This window comes from Sapajus apella, unplaced genomic scaffold (assembly GCF_009761245.1).
Source record: "Sapajus apella isolate SASKATOON/1434 unplaced genomic scaffold, GSC_monkey_1.0 scaffold31, whole genome shotgun sequence".
NCBI lineage: Eukaryota > Metazoa > Chordata > Mammalia > Primates > Cebidae > Sapajus > Sapajus apella.
Window position 1 is genome coordinate 2,099,874 of NW_022436971.1, and position 27,349 is coordinate 2,127,222.

Below are 27,349 nucleotides of genomic sequence, written 5' to 3' on the forward strand. Positions count from 1 at the left end.
ATATTTGAGGCTACTTATACTCCCCAACCCCTTTATATCTTTAATGAGAAACCTAGATCACTAATTTTCAGTTATTCAATTTGAAAAGAAGAATCACACATCCTTCCTTCTCACATACACTGGTTATCTAGCATTTTGGTTCTGCTTATAGATTTTGGAAACACAACTAGAGCAGTGTGTTTGGGAAGGAGAATGTTTTCTTTAACATGTTGAACATATTGGAGAAGTTATTTCAGGCAGGTGTTAGCAATAAGAGTAAAGGAATAGAAATGAGAGCAGTTGGAAAACACTAGAAAGAACATTGTTACTAGAACTATGGTTTTGTTATAATTAGACATGAAACACTTATATTCAGAAATGTTTAAGTCATCATACTTTTAAAACACTACTCTAAAATATGCAGAAAATAATTTTGAGTTGAACATAAAGTGGTAGCCATTCTAAAGAAATTGTCCAAAGGTATAACAATAATGCAAATCTAATGTAACAGAAACTAAACGTTATATACATTTCCAGACATTTAAAACCTCCCAAATTGCTATCTATTAAAAACAAACTATTGTATTTTTTCTTTTCTTTTTTTTTAAAAAAAAACAGCTTTATTGAGATACAGTTCAGTGATAGCAGCGGTGGCCCATCTGGAGTGGCCACCACCATCACACCTGCTACAGTGGGGAGGTGTGGCTCGGGCTGCACATTCCACAGAGCTGGTGAAAGCGGGGCCCAAGTGGGAATTCCACTCCTTTTGAGTTGGTGGGATGAGGGCTTCCTGGGTGCAGCTGCAAGCTGCCCAAATCACAGCTGTGGACCTGGGCCTCCCTGTACTCTTGCGGTGGGCCTGGGAGCAGGCAGGAGTCCTGCCTTCCTGGGCGCAGCTACAGCTGCCCAAGTCATGGGCGTTTAACCTGGCATCTTTGCACTCTGGGGGGCCTGGGAAGACCTCCCCTGTCCCCACAGGCTTGGAGGTGTCTGCTCCCACTGCCTGGCCTCTCCCCACTCCTGGCCTCCGCATCAATCTTGGAGCAAGGTTGGGGCCAAGCCAGGGCACTGTTGCAGCCTGGCTGGTTCTGTGCATGCTCAGGGTTAGTACTGCATGCTAGCTCCCTGCTGCCTCAGCCCCCTCCAGACTTTGGGTGCCGATGAGCCTGCAAAGGGAACTGAGGGGGTGGCTGAGGGCAGCTTGGCGCTGACCTGCAGGTGCCCTTTGGCACAGACTGCTTGGACACCATGAATGGCAGCAGGAGGCAGACAGGCTCCTGGGCAGGAGGAGGCAGGCCCCTAGTGAAGATTAGGGCTGGGCTGCCAGTCCCACAGACTGGAGTGGGAACTTGTGGTGCCTTTTCTGGGTCTGCCCAAAGCCACCCATTGACCATTTGGGGTGCACTTCCCTCTGAGTCCCATAAAAACCCTGGCTCAGCCAAAGCTGAGGGGACATCAGGAGGACCAACTGCAGAGAGGAGCTACCCACTCCAGGGCCACCTCTCTCCTGAGAGCTGTAGATGTCAGGATGACCAGCTGGAGAGAGAAGCTACCCACTCCAGGGCCTCCTCTCTGCTGAGAGCTGAACACTCTACATGATGACCTGCCTGTAGAGAGGAGCTACCGACTCCAGGGTCTCCTCTGAGCTATTCTGTCACTCAATGAAGCTCCTCTTTGCCTTGCTCACCCTCCACTTGTCCGCATACCTTGTTCTTCCTGAATGCAGGATAAGAACTCAGGACCTGTCAAATGGTGGGGCTGAAAGAGCTGTAATAGAAACAGGGCTGAAGCACACCCCTTGTTTGGCATGTTGTGGGTGAAAAGGAGAGAAAAACTATGGCCTTTCAGGGAGCCCAGACCTGGGAGCTCCCCGAGCCAGGGCTGTGATGCCTTCTTTGGGTCCCTGTGGTTCTTAGAGTCTCCAAGCTTCCAGGCACCACTGTGTTCCCCAATGGCAGCCATGGAAGCTGCTTGCAGTGTACCTGGTCCAGCCACAACCTCACAGAGAGCCATCACCTGTGCCAGCCCTGGAGCTGCTTGTTCCACTGCAGCAAGCGGTATGCCTGACTGTGTGCAGTGGCTGCACCTCACGCTCACTCAAACACCCCTTGCTGCTCCATGCCTGGCTTGCCCTTGGCAGGCATGGGATCTAGGCTGGTAGTGTGAGTAAGCACAGTCTGCCAGGCCGGGTGGGAGGAACAAGCCCAGCAGGTCTAAGCAAAACTGGGGCAGAGGCGCCACCAGCCACAGAGGTTTCCAGCCAGAAAATCGACTCCCACAAAGATCCCATAATAACAGCTGTACAATTCACTTTTTTTTTTTTTTGAAGTGGAGTTTTGCTTTTGTCACTGAGTATGGAGTGCAGTGGTGCAATCGCAGCTCACTGCAACCTCTGCCACCACCGTGTTCAAGTAATTCTCCTGCCTCAGCCTCCCAAGTAGCTGGGACTACAGGTGCCTACCACCATGCCTAGCTAATTTTTGTATTTTTTAGTAGAGATGGGGTTTTACCATGTTGGCCAGGTTGGTCTTGAACTCCTGACCGCAGGCAATCTGCCTACCTCGGCCTCCCAATTGTGCTGGGATTACAGGTGTGAGCCACTGTACCCGGCCCAGTTTACTCATTTCAACTGCTTAGTTCAGTGACTTTCAGTATATTTACAAAGTTCTGTAACCATCACTACAGTCAATTTAAGAACATTTTCATGACCCCAGAAACCTCATATAAACCCTTTAACCATCACTCCCTACATTCTCCTTATCCTCCCAAGCTCTAGGCAACTTCTAATATACTTTCTTTTTCTATAGATTTGCCTATTGGGGATATCTTGTATAAATGGAATCATACAATATGTAGCCTTTTGTGTCTGGCTTCTTTAGCACAGCGTTTTCAAGATTCATCCATGTTGTTGTAGCTATCGGTACTTCATTTATTTTTATTGAGGTATACTTCCATTGTATGGATATACCACATTTATTCTATTCACTTATCAGTTGACGGACATTTGGGTTTCTTTCACTTTTTTGGCTATTATGAAAAATGCTGCTGTGAACATTTGTGTGTTAAGTTTTTTTTGTGGATATTGCTGGATCATTTGGTAACTCTATGTTTAACAGAGGAACCACAATACAGGTACTCTTTTTCCAAAGAGGAACATCAATTTATGTTCCTACCAGTCAGTCAGTATATGAATGTTCCAACTTCTCTACATCCTCATCAAAAGCTGTTAATTATCTATTTGTCTGAATATAGTCATTCTGGTGGTTTTGAAGTGGCATCTCATTTGGTTTAATTTGCATATGCTTCATGACTATTGATGTGGTTTTGTATATTGTCTTTGGAAAAATGTCTATACAAATTTTTTGCCTATTTTTAAAAAATATTTTTTATTTTTAGAGATTTGGTCTTGATATGTTCCTCAGGCTGATCTCAAACACTTGGGCTCAAGCAATCTGCCTACCTCGGCCTCCTAAAGTGCTGGGATTACAGGCGTGTGCCACTGTGCCTGGCCCTTTTGCCTACTTTTAAATTTTATTATTTGTCTTTGTACTGTTTAGTTGTTCAGTTGTAATTGTTCATTATATATATTATGAAATACATGATTTACAAATATTCTTAGGTTATAGTTTTACTTTCTTAATAGTATCCTTTGAAGCAGAAAAGTTTTTTATTTTGATAAAGTCCATTTGTTTTGGTTCCCAAGATTTAGGTGTCTACTATATTTTCTGAATGCCTTTGAAAATAATTATTGTAAATCACTTGATCCTGCATTAAAATGTAATCATGGTATAGTTATTTTATTAGCATTAAAAACTTATAAAAGTTATTGTAAGCAGCAGTGTTTACAATGTTTTCTTTTTAAAAATTTTGTCTGAAAATTACTTTACAGCTCTATAGTATCAACCCTCCTTGCTCTTATGGATGGATTAGATAATAGGGGTGAAATTGTTGTTATTGGTGCTACAAACAGACTTGACTCTATAGATCCTGCACTCAGGAGACCTGGTCGTTTTGACAGAGAATTCCTGTTTAACCTGCCTGATCAAAAGGTAAGAGTTTTTGTTTTCAGTATGTTAATATTTATATGTAATTCTATAAGGCATATGTTCTGAGGGTGATAGTGTATGAATTTTCATTGTTCATATTTTGTGCTTATAGGATATCTTAGTTAATACTTTAAAAATCTTACATAATTATGGAACAGTTTTTTTTGTATTAACAATTATAAGAAAGTTTATGATTTTTAGGCGGTAAGAGGAAAGCTCTTGATTAGCACTGTAGATGTTTACTTGCGCTTTAGTTCTCTGGATTGTAGTAATTGTCCTGTATGACAGGTTATGTCTCTGGTTAGCCAAAGTAATTTTATTCTCATAAAATAATGTTTTTATAGAGTATTAGTGGGTTTATGAATAAGGACCCAGTGCCCAAATTTTCACAGAAATTGCTATATTTAGTTAAAAGCAACAAATGTTATTCATTATGGTATAAAGTGTTTTTAAAGAATGTATTCACACAGGGCAATGTTTGTCATTGATTATGTAAATGTTTTTTAATATGATATACAAAGTTCTTTTTTCCTAATTCAACTTGAAATTTTTAATATTATCTTGGTTTGATTAGTATCATCTGACTGGCTTTTCATTAGGAAGTCATATTTGAGAGGAAGAGATATATGCAGAGGAGATACTGTATGTAAATATGTATTGTTGTATGGCTTTGTTCTTAGACCTCTGTGAAATGCCTGGGTTTAACATACCTAGATGTGAAAGTCTTAGTGATTAGGACTGTGTGGAAGACAATAGAGAAACAAAGGCAATGGCTTCCCTGTGCAGAGCAGTTCATACTTCAAATTGACGTCAGTCTCCACAATCACCACTAGTTGACTCAGATTTGGATTGACAATCCAATTTATAGGCTTTAAATTGGCACCAGGTTTACCTAGTTTTATCAGGACAGGAAACCTAGCATATACAGCATTATTTTCATTGCCAAAGTGCAGCCTTCAGAAATGTATCATTGCATATTGGTGTGTTTATTTGTAGGAGATAGGGTTGAAGTAGATACATTCTGCTTTAGCATGGGGAAGCATCAGCTTTTATTTTTTGGGACATATAACAACATTCCAAGCACAGCTTTTATGCTCTTCAGTACATGGGGAAACATGCTTAGTTCTGAGACACAGAACAGGAAAGCCATTTCCTTTATTTCCCAGTTGTCTTCTGTACTATCTTAGTTAAGTAGGCCTCAGAGTCTATATGCCAGTGACAGCCTCACAGTCCAGACTCATTTCACACAAATCAAAGGTTTAACAGTAATCAAGGTCTAGAGCAGTACTGTCTGATAGAATTTTCTGTGATGACGGAAATGTTCTTTATTGGCACTATTCTTTGAGCAATGTGCAGTGTGGTAGCGACTAGCCACATGTGGCTGTTGAGCACTTAAAATGTGGCTAGTGTGACTAAAGAACTGCATTTTAAATTTTGTTTAGTCTTAGTTAATTTAAAATTTAGATAAAATAGCATTGTGTGGCTCATGACTTACTATATTGCACAGCATGGATCTTGAACATAGTTTTCCACAGTAACTTTCCCTTTCTAACATTTCAAGAAAACAGCTTTATGAGACTGAAACCTAAGGTCATTTTTCTCAGGCCGGAGTCTGTGGAAAGGCCTATGCTGGCTATTTACCTTTTTCCTTTAAATAGTTTTTAAGGTCCTGAGACTAGATGAGATTACCAAATCTTCTGTCTTACAGAACAGTCAGTAAGGCAAGAGGAAAACTAAGAGAGTGGGGTGGTCTGGAAGCCAAGTGAAGAAAATGTATCAATGAGGAGGGTGTGATTAACCATGTCACATGTTGCTAAGTCCATTCAGCTGAGGACAGAAAATTGGTCATTGTATTTATCATTTTGTAGGTCATCAAATCTGATGAGAACAGTTTCAGTTAGTAGTGGGTGCAAATGCTTAATTGGAGTGTGTTAGTTGAAGGGAAAATGAAAAGGAATTGGAGGGAGTGAATATAGATATATTTTAAAAAGAGTTTTTCTGCAAAGGGAAGCAAAAAATTTAGGTGATATGATATTGAAAGAAGCAGGAACAAGATAATGTGTTTAATTGCTTTCAAGATGGAAGAAATATCCAGTAGAAAAGGGATTTTTTGTGTGAAATTGAGAGATGTCCTCAATAGGCAAAAAAGCGATAGGATTTAGAATAAGTGGTGTGAATGACTTTAGGTAGGAGCTGGTTAGTTCCTCTGTGACAATAGAGAGAAGACAGAATATTGTTGGTACACATGCTGATGGATGGACATCTTTGGTGATTAGGATGTGGGGAGTCTGTGAAAGTTTTTTCCTTATTGCTTCAGTTTTCTCAGTGAATTAGGAGGCAAGGTTATCAGTGGAGTGTGAAGATGTGCTGTGAAATAGTTTGCTAGGAGAAAGGTGTAATGAATGGCCTAGGGAAGTATGAAGGGTAGTAAAAAGAACCCGTTTGGGTCACTAATTTAAAGTGTTACCAGTCAGTGTCTTACTCCAGTGGTTTGGCCAATAGAGTATCATGACTCTTGCTGTTTGATTAAGTAAAAGATTAATAAAAGTAAATATTGGTTTCAGATTTTAATACCTTTGTTACTATTTGCATAAAATGTACATTTTCTATATGCAATAACACTTTTAAATTTATTTTCCTTTATCATCCATGATTTTTATGATTGTTATAAGTAATATATGTTTGAATATATACTTGTGGATTTTGAAAAATGAGGAGTTTAAATTTGCTTTTGACATTTAATAGCAGAGGAAGGTACTTTCTATTAGAGGAAGCCATTTAACTTCCTATTTGGTATGCCATATGGAGTAAAATACGTAATGAACATTTCTTGATTTCTATATTTAAATAATTTTTTCTTCATTCTATGTCTTGTTTTTAGTGTTACAAAAGGAAGGTGACTTTGACCGGGTTATATAGGGAAAGAGTGGAACTTAAATGTTTTAGGGACCTGAAAATAACTTGCTAACCTTAGATATAATTAATTTCATTTTAAAAAATCTCCTTTTAGAGAAATGAGAGGATAAGAATGGATCTCTTTTTGGGATATCTTCCAGCATAATTTTTTTTTGACATATTCTTGATTTTTTAAGGGTCTTGTAATGAGCAGTACCTGTGCTGCTAATGAAGTTTATGTAGATTCTTAATGTCCTCTTACAGAATATATATGCTGTTAGGCTGATATTTCTTTTGGACCTTCTTTTTTAGTATCTGTTCAGGCAAATACTCCAAGTTGGAAGAAAATAAGTGTCATATCATTGCTTTAAGTTTCATAGCTGAATGCCTAACTTAGAACTTGGAATTGAAGCTGTAGCTATTGATTCCAGATTTGGTCAGCTTTTTGAGCAAGATTTATCTTCATGACTTTGAAGTTGTTCTGTTTTGTTTTGTTGCTGGACCCCAGATTCCTCATCAAGCCAGTAAGATGTTATCATCTTGGTTATAATTTGGTTTTTTCATGTCTCAAGAAGCTTAGATAGCAGTGTTGAGGGAAAAACATACTCAATTTTTAAGAAATGTTGTAGTTTTTTCCAAGGAAGACAAATGTGAAAACAAAATTCTCATCTGACTGTTGGTGGTGGTAGTATCAGCTGATTATAGATTCTTATACGTTAGTGGTTTTTTTAAAAAAACTATTTTAGGCATGGTGCATTGGCTCACGCCTGTAATTCCAGCACTTCAGGAGGCCAAGGAGGCGGATCACTTGAGGTCAGGAGTTCAAGACCAGCCTAGCCAGCATAGTGAAACCTCATCTCTACCAAAAATATAAAAATTAGCCAGGTGTGATGGTGGATACCTGTAATCCCAGCCATTCCAGAGGCTGAGTCATGAGAATCGTTTGAACCTGGGAGGCTGAGGTTGCAGTGAGCTGAGATCACACCTCCGTACTCCAGCCTGGGTGATAAAGTGAGACTGAGTCTCAAAAAACAAAAACAAAAAAGCTATTTTAGAAAAATAAATTTGTTTGTTGTAGAACCAATATGTTAAAATTTTGATTGCACTATGCAGTCAGATTTAAGCTAGAGAAGGCTGAAATCAATGTAAAATTGTTTTTAACACTTAGATTTTTCAATGCATTTAATTGATATTTACTTAAATTACCTTGTTAGATATTAAATGCCAAAGCATCAACTAACTGACAAAGTAATAATATGCATTATATATATATATACACACACACACACACACACACACACATTTTTATTTTATATTTTTTCTTTAAGACAGGGTCTCACTCTCTCACCCAGGCTGGAGTGCAGTGGCGTGATCACAGCACACCGCAGGCCTTGACCTCTCAGGCGCAAGTAATACTCCTACCTCAGCTTCCTGAGTACCTGGGACCACAGGCGTTCACCACCATGCCCAATTAATTAAAAAACATTTTTTTTGTAGAGGCAGGGTGTCACTATATTGTCCAGGCTAGCCTTCAACTCCTGGGCACAAGTGATCCTCCCACCTCAGCATCCCAAAGTGCTGAGATTGCAGGTGTGAGCCACCACAACTGGCATGCATGCTATTTACTTAAAATTGAAAACCTTTCAAATAAAAATTCTTTTCAAATTTACTTGTCATTTTGCTCATTGTCAATCATAACACCACAAATCTATGAAGTTAAAGTTTGTTTAAAATTATGACTATAACTTTTATAACATAAAAGTTTCTTGTTCATATATTTTCAAATGGTAGAAATGGTATGGTAGAAAAGTGATATTTGGTTTTGAATTCTAGTCCCAGATGAGTCATGGTCGTTATATGCTGCTAGTCAATTTTCTTCACCTCTTACAACATTAAATGTCTTAGATTGTGAAACAGAGACAAGGTCTTTACTACGTATCTCCCAGTTTACTGTTGGAATCAGAGCTGATGTAGATAGATGCTAAGGTGTTTAAATTTTTTTAAAAAATAAAAATTTTAATGGGATATGGTTAGTCAAAATTTGTTTCACCTAACATATTTGAGGGATTAATAATATTTTATCTGTACTTTTCTTCTTGGGCAAGACTTTATATATCTGTGCTTTTCATCTTAGGCAAGAAAACACATCTTACAGATCCATACCAGGGACTGGAATCCAAAATTGTCAGATGCTTTTTTAGGTGAATTGGCTGAAAAATGTGTTGGTGAGTGTTACTGTTTGAATTCCTGGATTGTCATTGTTCTGCTAAGCCTCCCTGCCCTTATGTTTGGAATGTGAATGAGTATAGTTATGTTTTTGATTGTGCAACAGATTGGCTCTGCCTTTATATTTTAAAGTTATTTTAACTGTTTCACTTAAAGTTTGGGTACTTCTCAATTAGGATTTTAACTGCCATTAGGTGTTTAATTAACAAAGCTCAATAGTAACATGCCTTTCATTGAGAGCTGGGTATCCATAATATTACTATAGGGTCTCCTTTTGAAAAAATCATTCCCTCTTAGAAATTTTACTAAGAAAAATAAGCTTAAACTTAAGAAAGAAAGTTTCATGTCAAAGCAGGACTGCAGCCTTTTACTTTTACTTTGCAGATTACACAATGAGTTCATTTTCATTCCTGTGGTCTAGAAAGAAGTTGGGTGGAAGGGGTCTTCAAAGAAAATAATGGTATTTGATAGTATTTCCCCAAATATAAAACTTTTCAATTTAACTGTAAATTTTTCACAGAGTAGAAGATCTCCCCACAGAGTGAATGGACACTACTGTCTTTCTAAGACGTGGTGAGAGCGTTTATCTGCACAGATGATCACACATAGGAGATGGAATTCAGGTTTTTGGCTCTAATTAGGTCTGAAATAAAAAGAATACAATATTAGGTAGCTGAATATACACACACGTATTTTTCCTACATTCTTTCCCCACTTTTGTCTGTTTTCCTCTCATTCTCTGAAAAATATAAATTAAAAAAAAACCCAATCTTCATTAACTTTTTAAGCATTATGAAGAAATCTCCCAAATAAGTTCACTAACAACAGCTTACTTGGGAAAACTTTAAAGTTACCAAAGCCAAAAAGAACAACTTAATTTAAAAAATCATTGTGATCCACCATCAAATAACTAAAACTTAAATAGAACATTAGTCCATTCAGTTAGCTACATCCAAATTATCCTCTTCATCCACAGGGACCTCCATCTCCGAAGCAGCATCCCTCAGCTTTTGAACCACAAAGACCTCGACAACTTCTGGTGAGGAGAAAACGTAAATCTCTCCAACACTACTTCAGTTTAAGCTTTGCCTGGTATAAGAGAGCATGCGCCAAACACATTTCATGTAAATTTGGCTTGACCTTTGCAAAGCCTTGTGCTGCTTTATGGGAGAGGGTGGTATTTGGTACAAAATCCAATCTTTTCCCTTTTTGAAATTAGACCCCTTTTATTTATGATATTATTTTATTAGAGTTCAGATCAGACTGGGAAATCTTTGTAGACTTTTCTGTGAATTTGTCACAGAGTGATCCTTAACTGAAATAAGCAGAAGTCAAGTTGTCAAATCGTTTTGGAAATTCCCTAAGAGATAGGTATTCTAAATTACTTTCTATTATCCTGTCTACCATCTGAAATATTATATACTCTAGTTTAATTCTTTATCCCAAATATTAGAATCTTAGTTTCCTTTTGCATTTCCAAAGACAATACTTCTCATTTTTCCAAGTGATTTATTTTAGCTTTTAGGGAGTTTCTTGAGTTTTTGAATTTCCATGGTATAATTTCTTATAGGACTGATAAATTTATCTTACCATTTTTCCTCCCTTCTATGTGGTGGCCATATGTCTGCAGAGTCTGTTTATATACCATTTGCTTCCTGGATGGTAACATAAAAATCCATTATAATTAAATGACTTCTGTTTTTTGTTATGACATTCATTCCATTTGAGAAACCGGTTCACATAAAAAAAATCAAATTCAAATCTTTAAGCGGGAATGAAATAGTATTTTAAAATCCATTGCAAACTCACTAGTGTATATATGCCAAACATGTTTTAACAGGAATGGGTTCAGTTCATTGAAATGTATGCCTAATAAAAGAGTATGTGATCTTGATGAACAGCTGCAAAGGTAGCTGACCTTTTGTTAGAGGTTATGGATTTGGTAACTTTTACCTTGAAATTCCCAAGTTGTTGGAGGTTTTTGCATGCATATTGGGTGTGATTTTTGCATAGTGAAAAACTCAACATACATTGTATCAGGAACATTTTCATAAATAGTAGGAAATTACGATTAATGAAATGCACAACTCTAATCATATTTATTTCATTTTCAGTGAGAGGGCTAAAACAATGAAAGAGTCTCAATGAAGTGTCTATCTTATGGGCCTTTGTTATGTTTGATGCTGTATTTAAAACTTCATAAAATTTTGTTATGGCCTTGTTTCTAGTCTAACCTCTTCAGTAGCTGTATTTTCAGCCTTTCAGAACAATTTCTGTCTTAATAGCAGTACTCAAGAATGCTCTTTATTTGATGTCTAAATGTGTTCACAGAGTATTAAAATTATAATGTTAGAATTAGTTTGGTTATGAAAGAGATGTTTATAATTTCTTTAATATTCACTTTTAACTCCTAAAAGGCTGTAGTATGTTTTCGGTATTACTAGAATGATCATATTATTTATTGTCGAAACAAGGACCCTTTGAGAGTGAAAAATTATACTATTAATTATTATTATGACAAGACAAAAGGCCTAACCAGCACATGGGGTCACCCTAAGTATAACTCATTTAACCATGGTTATGATGCACTTAAAAAATTTTAGAAGGAAGTATGTTAAATCAGTAGTTCTCAATTTTGTGTGTGTATCAGAATCACTTCTAAAGCTTTCTCGAAATACACGTATGATTTCAAACCCCCAGAGATTCTGATTCACTAGGTTTATTGTGGGGCTTGGGAATCTGTTTCTTGTTTCAGTTTCAGTGTTTATTCAGATGGATAATCAAGGTGAGAATTGCAGATATAAACCGGTAATTCTTACTTTAAGCAAATGTAAAGAAATTTCCTCCTTTATAGTCTATTGGTTATGATAATTCATGTGAAAATCTACTTCATTAGGTAGGGTCCATTGATAATTTCTTTTGTCTGGAATAAATGAGGGCAAGATGAACAATAATACATTGCTGTTACATATGTAATTAACTTGTTATGGCAAACATAAATGTTATGGGTAAGATTTGCTACTTAAAATGCCTTCTAGTGGCTAATTTTATGTTTTGCCTTAGTAGTTTCTGAGTTTTAATTTTTTTAATTTAGGCTTTTGTACTTGAAATGGGACTGTACACTATGTTCATTGACTGTGTATATACCTTTAACCTTCATTTTTTTTTTAATTTTGAGATGGAGTTTCACTCTTGTTACCCAGGCTGGAGTGCAATGGCGTGATCTCGGCTCACCGCAACCTCCGCCTCCTGGGTTCAGGGAATTCTCCTGCCTCAGCCTCCTCAGTAGCTGGGATTACAGGCACGCGCCACCATGCCCAGCTGATTTTGTGTATTTTTAGTAGAGATGGGGTTTCACCATGTTGACCAGGATGGTCTCGATCTCTTGACCTTGTGATCCACCCGCCTCGGCCTCCCAAAGTCCTGGGATTACAGGCGTGAGCCACCGCACCCGGCCAACTGTGTATATACTTTTAAAGAAGCAATAGAAATGTGGTTGTTTATGTTGTTTGAAGATGGTAACATATTCCTTAATTCCTCTGGAATGGAAGACAGAATTCACATTCCATAATCCCATCTTTGGATTATTTTGTTAACTGTTTATAACTTTGAGCTAGTATTCCATACATTATTGAATTAATGTAACAGATATATATGCAAAAGGAAAATATATTTTTTTCCAGGTTTATTCTTTGAGAAATAGAAAATAAAATGAGACACTAGTGGTAAATTTGGTTATCTGAAAAATTATTTGTGAGACAGATTGCTGTCATGGAACAATGTTAATGCTTAATCTGCTTATAGTCTTCTGAATTAAGTTCTTCCAGATCATATTAAATTTTCCCCTAAAGTTTTCCTTTGTAATCACTATTTTAAGTTCAGTATTTAAGTGTTCTATAAAGTCATCGTGAGGTATAAAAAGATAAATAGGCTAGGTGTGATGGCTCATGCCTATAATACCAGCACTTTGGGAGGCTGAGTCAGGAGGATTGCTTGAGGCCAGGAGTTCAAGACCAGCCTGGACAAAGCGAGACTCCTATCACTACAAAAAAAAAAAAAAAAAAACACACGCACACAAAATTAGCCTGATGTGGTGGCACACACTGTAGTCTCAGCTACGGAGCAGGCTGAGGCAGAAGGATTTCTTGAGCCTAGGAAGTCAAGGCTGCAGTGAGCCATGATCACCTACTGTACTTCAGCCTGGGTAACAGAGCGATATGCTGTCTCCCCAAAATAAAATAAAATAAAAATAAACCTGGTATTAGTCGAGGAACTTAGTTAGGGTCTAATATTCTGTAACTATTCGAATGGTTCCCCCTGCTGGCATAACTGATAATTGTGACCAAATGCAAGTTTAATTGCTAACAGAAAAAACTAGTTTGAGCTTTTCTTTCCTTTTGTGACAAGGATGCAACAGAGCATGTGTTTTTGTATGTATTTGTTACTCAGATGCATGAAATGACTTTAAAACACTGGTGCTTGATCTCTTGTTTGATTGGATCATCCATTAAACATTGGTAATAAATAATAGCCCATGTTGATATAACCCTTAGAATACATTATCAGTCATTTTAAACTAAACAAAGAAAATTAATGTGGAAAATCAATGGAAATATTTTTTCCCACGTAGAGCATTCCTCAGGAGGAAATATTTTTTAATGTTCTTATTTAATATATTTGGAACTATCAGATGAATTACAATTTTAAGTGATAATTTTAGGAGTAAATGAATGTTAACTTAATAGTTGGTTGCACTCAGAGTTGATAGTAGAATACCTCTGTTTTTGAAGTTTCTGTTTATATACTACTCTTTTATGTGTTTGGAAGTTAATATTAGAAAAATCCTTTATAAGTAATTATAATGTCTTGAGAACTAATCTAATGATTGAGAATACTGATGAAGGACTGAAATGTAACTATTATTCTTTTAAAACTTTTTTCTAAAGAAAGTTGTGCATTGTAGGCCAGGTGTGGTGGTTTACGGCTGTAATCCCAGCACTTCGGGATGCCGAGGCAGGCGGATCATTTGGGCTAAGGAGTTTGAGACCAGCCTAGGCAATATAGTGAGACCTCATCTCTACAAAAATAAATGAATAAAATAAAATAAAAAAATTACATGAGTGTGGTGGCACACACCTATAGTCCCAGCTACTCAGGAGGCTGAAATGGGAGGACCACTTGAGGCTGGGAGGTGAAGGTTGCAGTGAGCCAGATTTCACCACTGCACTCCAGCCTGGCTGGGTGACAGAGTCAGACCCTATCTCTTATTAATTAATTAATTTATTTGAGACTCTGTCTCTTAAAAAGAAAAAAAAGTTATACATTGTAATCAGTTAATCACCTAATATATGACTTTTGTTTTAAAGCTTATATCAAGGACATAAGAAACATAGCTTGTTTTGCTTTAATATTGTTAGCTTATGTTTTTGTTAATTAAAAATATTCAAAAATTTTTAATCTTAGTATAAGTATTTAGCCTTAATTCAGCAGTTTTATTTGGTGATTTTAAATGGCTAGTTTTTATTTTACTGATAAAATTGTAACATAGTAATTGATTTAGTATTGGTTAAAACTTTAGATAAAGATGTGTATATTTACGAAACATAGTTGGTGCACGGAATAATGAATGTACCTTTTTTATCCTTCTCCTTTTGTGCATTAGGCTACTGTGGAGCTGATATCAAGGCCCTGTGCACTGAAGCTGCCCTGATTGCGCTGCGGAGGCGTTATCCCCAGATCTATGCTAGCAGTCATAAACTGCAGCTGGATGTTTCCTCAATAGTGCTTAGTGCCCAAGATTTTTACCATGCAATGCAGAATATTGTGCCTGCTTCCCAGCGTGCTGTGATGTCTTCAGGGCATGCACTGTCCCCCATCATAAGGCCACTGCTGGAAAGAAGCTTCAACAACATCCTAGCAGTCTTGCAAAAAGTATTTCCTCATGCTGAAATTAGCCAGAGTGACAAAAAAGAAGGTACTGTAAACTACTTTTCATAGTTAAATGAAATAAGTACAGGAATAAATAAATATAGTTTCCTCATAAGATTGTGTGTCACTTTGGTAATATTATCTATTTTATTCAGTACTATATATTCCAGGCCTGACATATTGCCTGACATATGGTAGTTGCCTGGCAAATGTTTGTAAGACAAATGAATTAATGTTCACTTTTGGGACATTCTGATCATCTTAATATAGGGCTATTACTATCTTTAGAAAGTTGACTGTAATAATAATAGGTTAACCTTTAAAGCCCTTAAATTGTCATTTATCACCCTTTTTTTTTTTTTTTTTTTGAGATGGAGTTTTTGCTCTTGTTGGGCCAGGCTGGAGTACAATGGTGCCATCTTGGCTCACTGCAACCTCCGCCTCCTGGGTACAAGCGATTCTTCTGCCTCAGCTTCCTGAATAGCTGGGATTACAAGTGCCTGCCATCACACCTGGCTAATTTTTTTTTTTTTGTATTTTTAATAGAGACGGGGTTTCACCATTTTGGCTAGGCTGGTCTTGAACTCCTGACCTCAGGTGATCCACCCGCCTTGGCCTCCCAAAGTGCTGGGAATACAGGCGTGAGCCACTGTGCCCCGCCTGTTAATCCTCTTAACAGGCTTACAGGTGAGCACTCTGATTATATAGAGGTGGAGAGTGGGAGATGTAGGCTGGTAATTTGTTGATTGATTTATTTATTGAGACATAGTCTTATTCTGTCACCGAGATTGGAGTGTAGTGGCATGATTTCAGATCACTGCAACCTCTGCCTCCCGGGTTCAAGTGATTCTCCTGCCTCAGCCTTCCAAGTAGCTGGGATTACAGGTGTGTGCCACCATACCCAGCTAATTTTTGGTTGGTTGGTTTTTAGTAGAGATGGGGTTTCACTATATTGATCAGGCTGGTCTCAAACTCCTGACGTCAGCTGATCTACCCTCCTTGGCATCCGGAAGTGTTGGGATTACAGACATGAGCCACCACATCCAGCCTGGTAATTTAGTTAATATAAGGTCATTCAGTAAGTTCTGGGGCCTGCCTCAACCTAGGGAGCCTGACCACAGAGCCCTTGCCCTTACCTGTGCTGCTATAATGCTCCTTTGGATTAAACTCATCATTTTGTTGTTATTGGTAGGGCACTCTGCAGTGTGCAGTGCTGATAGGAGTGTGAGGTATTGCTAAGGTAGTAAATATGAACCTGATTGTAGAGGGTCTAGAGTTGTTTCAAGCCTCAATATTGTATCTCAATACCTGAGATACAAACAGAAAACTATCTTTAAAACATCACTCCTGGCTGGGTGTGGTGCCTTCTGCAGTATAATCCCAGCACTTTGGGAGGCCAAGGCCGAAGATCACCTGAGGTCAGGAGTTCAAGACCAGCCTGGCCAATATGGTGGGACCCTGTCTCTTTAAAAAATAATAATAATTAAAAATATTAAAAACATCAAAATTTGAAATTTAAAAATTAGGTTGACATTCTCATTAGAGTATAAGGCTTGTAAACTTTGAAGGGAAAGTAATGTCTTTTGATTGTCTTAATTTCTCCAGTGCCTAGCACCTGGTCTGGAATGTAGGCTGCACCAAACAAAATTATTCAGAGAATTATAGTAACATTAAAAATATATGTAGTAAAAATTATGAATATTGTTCAGTGAATTCTTCTGTCATAAATATATTTTTCAGAAACTTTGTTTAGTGACAGACTCACATAAGATACCACATGGAATACCTGATTTCTTAAATTTGGCAGACAGAGCGGGGAACGGCTATTTTATTGAATATCTATGAGCCAGGCACCATACAATGATTTGTGAATTTTTTATTTCTGAATTTCATAACTGGAAATGTATTTTATGTACCAAAACTTCCTGAAAAACTTATGTCACCATTAGAAAATCATAAAAACCTCATCTTTCCTTTGGAGAGATTACCATAGCTCTTTATCTCCATTTGTGAATTACCATTTTATAGCATTATTATCTATGTTTTCTTATAACTTTTTTTTTGTAACTATAAAGTATACATTAGATCCTGTTGGTAGAACTAGTTGACATGAACCAGTGGAGAAGAGCAATCAAATTTTATTTGATTATCAATAATGACTTTTAGCTATTTAGTTATATTATTTGTTCTGGCTTGTTTTGGGCTTTAATATTTTTCTTAGGCAAATATCATTTCCTTGTGTATGAAATTATCACTCAAAAGATACTCAGTTATTTCCCAGATTAATTATTATTTTTTTTTTTTTGAGACGGAGTTTCACTCATGTTACCCAGGCTGGAGTGCAATGGCGCGATCTCAGCTCACCGCAACCTCCGCCTCCTGGGTTCAGGCAATTCTCCTGCCTCAGCCTCCTGAGTAGCTGGGATTACAGGCACGCACCACCATGCCCAGCTAATTTTTTGTATTTTTAGTAGAGACGGGGTTTCACCATATTGACCAGGATGGTCTCGATCTCTTGACCTCGTGATCCACCCGCCTCGGCCTCCCAAAGTGCTGGGATTACAGGCTTGAGCCACCGCGCCCGGCCTTCCCCAGATTAATTTTTAAAGTATGACTTGTACTAAGTATTTAGCTTTGAAAAGCCACTTGAAATCTCTTATCTGCCAGCACAATTCAGTGTCTCATTTTAGAAAGCATCTGTATATATATTTTTTGGTTTGTTTTGAAAGGGCATGATTTTTCTTTATCTTAATTCTCTGTCATATCCTGTGCACATGAAACGTTGCTTTTTATTGAATGAATTGTCACTTTTGATTAGGTGTGTTTGAAGTATAGCTGTTCGTGCTTTAGGTGGTAGTCTAGGTAAGGCTTTAAGTGTTGCATTCTCAGTAGATGTTTTAGTTCCTCTTGGTTCCCTGAGTGGTAACCTAAGGCTCATAGAGAGAATAATGCTGTGTAAATGAATGTATTTTTAATATTAGCTTTGATGGAATTTCTGACTCCATCTTAACTAGACTAAGACTTCCTTGACAAGGTGTATCCTCTTCAAAAAATAAGAGTCAGCTTATTCCTTGTTGCTTTTATAAGAACTGGCCTTGACTCAACTAACCTACTAATTAAAGATGAAATGGACTGGTTTTGGTCAAAATGCACTCAGAGACTTTTAGTTAAAAATAGGTAGGATTTTATGAGAGTACCACTTGTTTTCTAGACTTGTTTTTTTTTTTTTTCAGTCAGTCAGTGAGTTCTCCCAAATTACATCTCATAATACTTCAGTAGATAGTCTGTAAAGGTAAAAATATTATATTAATTTTGTTTGTAAATAAATATTAAAAAGCTGCAGTTTGTTAATTTGCCTATATTATGTTTGATAGATAACTTAATGTCGTTTGATTTTTAACCCAGTTTTTCTTAGCTTTGGTAGGGCAGTAATATTAAATGACTTTATAAGCCTCGTAACCATTGTGATTTTCTTAAACAGATATAGAAACTTTAATTTTAGAGGATAGTGAAGATGAAAATGCTTTATCAATTTTTGAGACCAGTTGTCACTCAGGATCACCAAAGAAACAGTCATCACCTGCTGCTATACATAAACCCTATCTTCATTTTACAATGTGAGTAATTTATATCAAATTTCTTTGTATTTAGAGCGATATTTTGATACTTTATGATTAGAATTATAGTATCTTTTTACTCATGGTCATAACTGTGAGAGTATTGCTTTTCTGTTGTTTGGACACAATTCTGGAAAACTTTTACTGTGTATTCTTTTTCATGTGACAATTAGTTTGTTGGTTAACTACTTAGGTGTTTTTTCCTCCAAGTAAAAGAATCTTTCCTACTACTTTGATTTTTTTTTTTTGAGGCAGAGTCTCACTCTGTTGCTCAGGGTAGTGTGCAGTGGCATGATCTTGGCTCACTGCAACTTCTGCCTCCTGAGTTTAAGTGAGTCTCGTGCGTCAGCCTCCTGAGTAGCTAGGTTACAGGTGTGTGCTACCATGTTCAGCCAATTTTTGTATTTTTAGTAGAGATGGGGTTTCATTGTGTTGGCCGGGCTGGTCTCGAACTCCTGACCTTGGGTGATTTGCCCACTTTGGGCTCCCAGAGTGCTGGGATTATAGACGTGTGCCACTGCACCTGGCCAAGTTTACTTTTTTAAAAAGTGATGATGTGAATTTTTTTCCCCCATGGAGGCAGGGGAAGGCTTACCCTTAGAAAGTCAACCCATGAGCTCTACCTTTATTGCTTTTTATTTAAACTAAAATGGGCAGAAATTAAATATTTGCCATGATCTGTAGTACTTTAATTTGTAGTGAACTTTAGCTGATCATTTAGGTCTCTAAGACTAGTAAGAGATTTTGGTTTAGAAATTGTTTGGTAATTAAATAACTTTTTGATTTTCTAGAAACATCATTAGTTTATACTTTCATAAGTTGGATCTTACGGTTTTTCAATTTACATTTACCCTTTTGTTATCTGTGTGAAAGCAGCTTTTGCTGTGCACTCTAATAGGTAAACACTTACAGTACAAATGTAATTTTAAATGAAGAGACCAAACAGTTTTCACATACAAACAGCATCTTTACTTGGATTCACATAATTAGCCTCATAGTTGAAGGACCATAAAGCTTCAGTCAGGTAGATCTAATAGCACTTCTATTAGAAGAGGCTGGATTGTGTGTACTTGTAATATTTTGAACAAATTTAAGTCTCCAGCTTGAAGCTTTCCCATGTAGATTTTGGCGCATTATTGATTTGATTATTTGCATTGATAACCCTTTCTTGTTTTTCATTTTAAAAAATGAGCCTAAATTACTTTCATCTTCTCTTTTTTTCTTCATATGTTCTTTAACAGCAAACTCTTCTATTAGTAAGTTTTTTTCTACTTCTCCAGATTCTTTTATGCTCTTGGGGAAGTTTTTTTATAGGCTATTTCAGCATTTTACAGATTTGTTTTATTGATAGTTATGGGAAAGCCAATTTTTTTTTTTTTTTTTTTTGCCTTTCACCTGACTAGCCTTTCTCTCTCTCTTTCTCTTTCTCTTTTTCTTTCTCTCTCTCCCTCTCTCCCTCCTTCCCTTTCTCCCTCCCTCTCTCTCCCTGTCTCCTTCTCTTTCTGTGTGTGTGTGTGTGTGTGTGTGTGTTTGACAGTTATAGTTATTTGGATTTGCATTATGTAGCAGCAGAAACTAAGAAACTGTCAAAAGACGTGTTTAATTTTATAAGAAAACTTGTCAATAAAGGAATATAGAAATAGATTTTGCTATTAGAAAATATGTCCAGTTTTGACTTTTTATTGAGGACATTTCCTGCCACTGATTTAAAGTGAGATATTGGTATGGCTCATTTTGTTTTAGCTTTTCTGAAATAATTGGTTTAATTTTAGCTTCCTTTATATAAGCTTTTCTAGTTCATTGACTTGACTTTCCTACAGCTATATTCTAGAATAAACATTTTTAGATGTTTTAATAATATTATTCATTTATTTCTTTATTCACCTACTCATTTATCCAATTTCTCTTTGTTTACCATATGCTAGGCATTGTATGAGACGCTGAAAACATAAGTGTGAATAAGATATAATTCTTACTTTAGAGAAGGTCTCATTGTTGGGGGTGACAAACATTTCAGTATGGCAGAAGTGCTATGAAAGCAGAACTAATTCTGCTGGAAGTCTGGCAAGTTTTTACAGGAGAAATAGTGATGTTTGCTGTCTTTTGCAGTATGAAGGGATGGGAGTTTGCATCTGAGTGCTTTTTACAAATTAGATATACGTTTGGTATGTAAAGATCTTGTGCTTCATATTCGGTAATATATATAGGCCTCTCAAGAATCATATTGCATTTGTGGTATCATCATTTTATAGATGAGGAAACTGAAGCACACAAAAGTTAATTAAGTTGCCCATGATCATCTTTCTAGCAGGTGGCAGAGCCAGGCTCTCTCTCTATGCTGTTTGTTTCCTAAGATAATGTTTTTTCCAAATTGATTTCTGAGCTTAGTACGTAGCTAGGGAATTGCATTGCTTCTTTAGGTAAGTTGAACAATATATTTCACACTCTCCAAGAAGCATACACTTTAGAATTAAGGCCTTTAGTATTGGCAACATGCAGTCTTTTTTGTTTGGTTGGTTTAGTTTGCTGTTTGAGCAAGATACATTAATGTTACAGATCAATGCAGAAGAAAAGGTGCTCAGCCAGAAGAAAGCATAAGTTTAGTGCTGATTTTTAGTCACAGCCTGAGTATTGCTGGTGGATTTCTGAGAATAGTCTCCTGAAACAATGTTGAAACCTTTTCTTTTTCACATTTAATATAAAGGAGAAGTCAAGATTGTTAAGGTTTACCAATCTGGTAGAGAAGCCTTATGATGGAAAATAAGTTATCTTTCTTACTTTATGTAATCATAAGGGTGATTAGAAACAGAGCTTTCTGAGGTTTTCCAAATGAAAATAGCTTTGTTTTTTCTGATTAGAAAGATGGTATACACTCTAGAAAATTCAAGTAATAAAGAAGAGCTTAAAGAAGAAAGTAAAAATTAAAGCCCCAGCACCTGCAGGTAATATTTGTTAAAGTTTTGATGACCACACTTCCATGTTCTCTCTATGCATGTGTAATGTATAGACTCATACATTATCTAGATTATATCCTCCTATAAGTTGTTAATATAACTTACTTTTTCATCCACTGTGTAGGGAATATTATTTCATGTCAGCATATGTTTAATATCATTATTTTAGGATAGCTGCATAGTAGCTATCCATAATTTATAGACCCTTATTGGTAAAATTTGAAATTTTCAAGTTTCCTCTTTCCTAAACAATAGACTTGTTTCTAAGTATACATCTTTACACCATTGTCTGATTCAAAGTGTAAGGTAAATTTTAAGAACAGCAATTGCTGTGTCAGAGAGTATACACATTTAGCATGTTGACACAGATTGTTAAATTATTTTCTAGAAGGCTTGAACCAGTTTACATTTCTCATACTAATGTATGAAAGTGGTGTTTTTCTGCCATTATCAATTCTGAGCACTGTCTTTTAAAACCTTTACATACCAGGTAGATGAATGTAATATCTTCTTGTTTTGTTGAATTGCTCATTTGTTCTTTCTTATATTCATTCACTTATTCAAATGTTTTGTGAAAGTGCGCATCGTGTTTCAGACATTGTCCTGGGTACTTGGGATATGTCATTGAACAAAATAGGCTAAGATCCTGGCCCTCATTGAACTTATATTTTTAAATGGAAGAGACAGATAGTAAAACAATAAATGTAATAGATTGCTAGATAGATAAAATGTTAGAAGATAAGTACTATGGGAAAAAATATAGACGATAGTAAGAGGTTGGGGAGTCCCTAGTAGTGGAGTGAGTTACTGAATATTTTTGGGCATACATTTTGACATATTTAGACTTACCACATATAATTTCAGAAAAGTTGTGCTTTTTTTTCCACTAGTTGTGAGGATATCAGTTTTCTTATCCTCTCATTGATAATGGGTATTAAAATTAATTTTTAGTTTATTAATCTAACAGGTAAAAGATGTCTGTCATTATTTTCATTTATATTTTCTCAATTTTTTCCTCTCTGTGTTAATGACTACTATTTCATTCTCAAGCCTAGATTGACCCTGTCCAGTGGCCCATCTCCTCTTTGTTGTACCATTGATCTTTCCATCCATAGCTGGACTATTTATTTCCCCTTCTCTTCCCATGACTCTTGTGAGCCACCATCCATTCAGTTGTGTCGGCTAGGATTTGCCATCATTCTCAACTTCTTTCCTTTTCTTTCTTTCTTTGTCTAGTCAATGACCAAGTCTTTTTTATTTGTCTCACTAAGTAAGTCTCATCACAGGCTATTCCTTCTTCCTCTAGCACTTTTCTTGTTGAACCATCATTCACATCTCATGCCTGGGTTACTATAGCAGATACCTGATTGATTATCTTTCCTCTCATTTGCCTTCTTTCAAAACCCATTACCATACTGACATGCTGAGATAGAGTTATCGTCCCTTAACACGTATATGATTATCTAGCTCCTCTAAAGTATCTTAATGCTTCCCCATTGTCTTCAATACACATTCTAAACTTTTAACATGGCTTACAAAACCCTTTGTAGCGCTTTGTAGTCTAACTTAACCTTTCTTTTTCTCTCCCCAACCCTAGTACCTTTACTGCACCCCTCACAACATGTCCCTGATACTTTAAACCAACCAACCAAACAAAACCAAAACTGGCTGTATGAGCTGTATCAGTTACCCCAAAGAGCCGTGTTCTTTTTAACCTCTGGTCCTTTTCACATCCTATTTTGCAGTCTTGGAATTCATCTTTTATACCTCCAATCCGTTGGGTTTCTGCCTTGGTAACAGTTTTCCAGAAATGCCTTCTATGAGTGTCTAACTGGTATCTCCCATAGCACTGGGTACTTAAACAGGTATCACTTATTTTAATCACATTGTATTATGGTAATTTTTTTTTAACTAAATACCACTCAATTATGAGCTCTGTGATAACACTAGTATTGTTTGATACTTAGGGTTAAGGCATTCAGCATAGGAGGCATTCTATAACTATTAAATAAATAAACAATTCAAAAAGTTTCCTATTTTCTGTTTTCATTTTGAGTTGTCTGTTTTAAGTTCTTTGCCCATGGAGGCTTTTTTCCCCCCAAAACTATGCATATAAACTCTTTATACATTAAGAACCATTCCTGTTTATGACAAATTCTTTTTTTTTTTTTTTTTCCTTCCTTTTTGAGACGGAGTCTCGCTCTGTCGCCAGGCTGGAGTGCAGTGGCTCAATCTCGGCTCACTGCAACCTCCGCCTCCCAGGTTCAAGCAATTCTCCTGCCTCAGCCTCCCGAATAGCTGGGACTACAGGCGCACGCCACCACACCCAGCTAGTTTTTGTATTTTTAGTAGAGATGGAGTTTCACCATGTTGGCCAGGATGGTCTCGATCTCTTGACCTAGTGATCCACCCGCCTCGGCCTCCCAAAGTGCTGGGATTACGTGTGAGCCACTGTGCCTGGCTGACAAATTTTTTTTATTACATTTTTTTTTTTTTTTTTTTAGGAGGGGTTTCTCTCTGTCACCCAGTCGGGAGTACAGTGGCAAGATCTTGGCTCACTGCAACCTCTTTCTCCTGGGTTCAAGCAGTTCTCTACCTCAGCCTTCCAAGTAGCTGGCATTACAGGCACCCGCCACCCTGCCCAGCTAATTTTTGTATTTTTAGTAGAGATGGGGTTTCACCACTTGGCCAAGCTGGTCTTGAACTCCTGACCTTGTGATACACCCACCTTGGCCTCCCAAAGTGCTGGGATTACAGGTTTGAGCCACTGCACCTGGCCAATTTTTTAAATTAGATTTTCTTTTTATATTTTTTCAATCAACTATTTTTTGGGATGGGATCTCTCTATGTTGCCCAGGCTAGCCTTGAACTCCTGAGCTCCAGTCATCCTTCCAACTCAGCCTCTCAAGTATCTGGGATTACAGGCATGTGCTACTGTGCCCTGCTATATGGCAAATTCTTTATGCCATTTGCTTGTTTGCTATTTGGTTCAGATTATAATTTTTGAGTTACAAAGGTTTTTAGATTATTATGAATTAAAAATAAGTGAATCTTTTAATTTAAATTTTGTGTTAGAAATCATTTTGTTTATGCTGTGAAATGTCCTGATTCCTCTGTTTTTAAACATTTATTTTATCATCCCTTTCTGTTCCTTTTATTTTATTTTTTGAGACTAGGTCTCACTCTCATTTAAGCTGGGATACAGTGGTACCATCATGGCTCCTGGGCACAGGTGATCCTCCTACCTCAGTCCCCCGGGTGGCTGGGACTACAGTTGCACACCACCACACCTGGCTTTTTTTCTTTTTTTTTTTTTTTTTTTTTTTTTTTGTATTTTTTGTAGAGATGGGGTTTTGCCATGTTGCCCAGGCTGGTCTCAGAACTCCTGGGCTCAAATGATCCACCCACCTCAGCCTCCCAAGTGCTGGGATTACAGGTGTGAGCAACCGTACTGCCCTCATTTATTTTTTTATGATTCTTTTCTTTGTTTTTAATTGAATAATGGATTTTTTTTTTTGTACTTTGGGCTCTGGGGTACATGTGTGCATCCTGCAGGATTGTTGCCTAAGTACGTACATGCCACATCCACCCTCCCCACCACCATCACCTACATCAGGCATTTCTCTTGGTGTTATCCCTCCCCATCCACCCCGCCCCTGCTGTCCCTCTCCTTCCCTCCTCCTCCCCACCTAGCCCAGTGAGTGTTGTGCCCTTCCCTGTGCCCAAGTGTTCTCATTGTTCATCACCCACCTATGAGTGAAAACATGCAGTGTTTGGTTTTCTGTTCTTGTGTCCGTTTGCTGAGAATGATGGTTTCTAGATTCATCCATGTCTCCACAAAGGACACAAACTCATCGTTTTTTTATGGCTGCATAGTATTCCATGGTGTATATGTGCCTCATTTTCTTTGTCCAGTCTATCACTGATGGGCATTTGGGTTGATTCCAGGTCTTTGCTATTGTAAACAGTGCCACAATGAACATACGTGTGCATGTGTCTTTATAATAGAGCGATTTATAATCCTTTGGGTATATACCCAGTAATGGGATTGCTTGATCAAATGGTATTTCTATTTCCACATCCTTGAGGAATCACCACACTGTCTTCCATAATGATTGAATAATTTACACTCCCACCAACAGTGTAAAAGCGTTGCTATTTCTCCACATCCTCTCCAGCATCTGTTGTCTCCAGGTTTTTTAATGATTGCCGTTCTAACTGGCATGAGATGGTATCTCAATGTGGTTTTGATTTGCATTTCTCTAATTACCAGTGATGATGAGCATTTTTTCATATGTTTGTTGGCCTCATGAATGTCTTCTTCTGAAAAGTGTCTGTTCATACCCTTCGCCCACTTTGGAATGGGTTTGTTTGCTTTTTTCTTGGAAATCTCCTTTACTTCTTTGTAGATTCTGGATATTAGCCCATTGTTAGATGGGTAGATTGCAAAAATTTTTTCCCATTCTGTTGGTTGCCGGTTCATGCAAATGATTGTTTCTTTTGCTGTGCAGAAGCTCTGGAGTTTAATTAGGTCTCATTTGTCTATTTTGGCTTTTGTTGCCGTTGCTTTTGATGCTTTAGTCATGAAGTCTTTGCCTATGCCTATGTCCTGAATGGTTTTGCCTAGGTTTTCTTCTAGGGTTTTTATGGTGTTAGTTCTTATGTTTAAATCTTTAAGCCATCTGGAGTTAATTTTTGTATAAGGTATAAGGAAGGGGTCCAGTTTCAGCTTCCTGCATATGGCTAGCCAGTTTTCCCAACACCATTTATTAAACAGGGAATCCTTTCCCCAAAATTGCTTGTTTTTGTCAGGTTTGTCAAAGATCAGATGGTTGTAGATTTGTGGCATTGATTCTGAGGCCTCTGTTCTGTTCCATTGGTCTATATCTCTGTTTTGGTACCAGTACCATGCTGTTTTGGTATTGGTACCAAAACAGAGATATAGACCAATATACAAGGCTACAGCCTTGTAGTATAGTTTGAAGTGAGGTAGCATGATGCCTCCAGCTTTGTTTTTTTTGCTTAGGGTTGTCTTGGCTATTCAGTCTTTTTTTTGGTTCCATGTGACATTTATTTATTTATTTTTCCAGACCTGTGAAGAAGGTCAATGGTAGCTTGATGGGGTTAGCATTGAATTTATAAATTACTTTGGGCAGTATGGCCATTTTCACAATATTGATTCTTCCTAACCATGAGCATGGAATGTTTTTCCATCTGTTTGTGTCCTCTCTTATTTCCTTGATCAGTGGTTTGTTGTTCTCCTTGAAGAGATCTTTTATATCCTTTGCTAGTTGTATTCCTAGGTATTTTATTCTCTTTGTAGCAATCATAAATGAGAGTTCGCTCATGATTTGGCCTCTCTATTTGTCTGTTGTTGCTATATAGAAATGCTTGTGATTTCTGCATATTGATCTCTTGTGATCTCTGTTTGTATCCTGAGACTTTGCCGAGGTTGCTTATTAGCTTGAGGAGGTTGGGCTGAGACGATGGGATCTTCTAAATATGCAATCATGTTGTCTGCAAATAGGGACAGTTTGACTTCTTCTTTTCCTAATTGAATACCCTTTATTATTTTTTTTCTTGCCTAATTGCTCTGGCTAGAACTTCCAATATTATGTTGACTAGGAGTGGTGAGAGAGGGCATCCCTGTCTAGTGCCAGTTTTTAAAGGGAATGCTTCTAGTTTTTGCCTGTTGAGTATAATA

General features: G+C 37.2%; 1 protein-coding gene across 4 annotated transcripts in view; it reads left to right on the forward strand.

Annotated features, from left to right (window-relative positions):
• The window catches only part of ATAD2B (ATPase family AAA domain containing 2B), a 186,526-nt gene that overhangs the window by 90,784 nt on the left and 68,393 nt on the right, over nucleotides 1-27,349 (forward strand). For all 4 annotated transcript variants that reach the window (XM_032293991.1, XM_032293992.1, XM_032293993.1 and 1 more), the window contains 4 exons: nucleotides 3,869-4,028; nucleotides 9,055-9,145; nucleotides 14,809-15,120; nucleotides 18,556-18,691. In XM_032293991.1, the coding sequence (XP_032149882.1) occupies nucleotides 3,869-4,028; nucleotides 9,055-9,145; nucleotides 14,809-15,120; nucleotides 18,556-18,691 (699 nt within the window). The remainder of the gene's footprint in view (nucleotides 1-3,868; nucleotides 4,029-9,054; nucleotides 9,146-14,808; nucleotides 15,121-18,555; nucleotides 18,692-27,349) is intronic.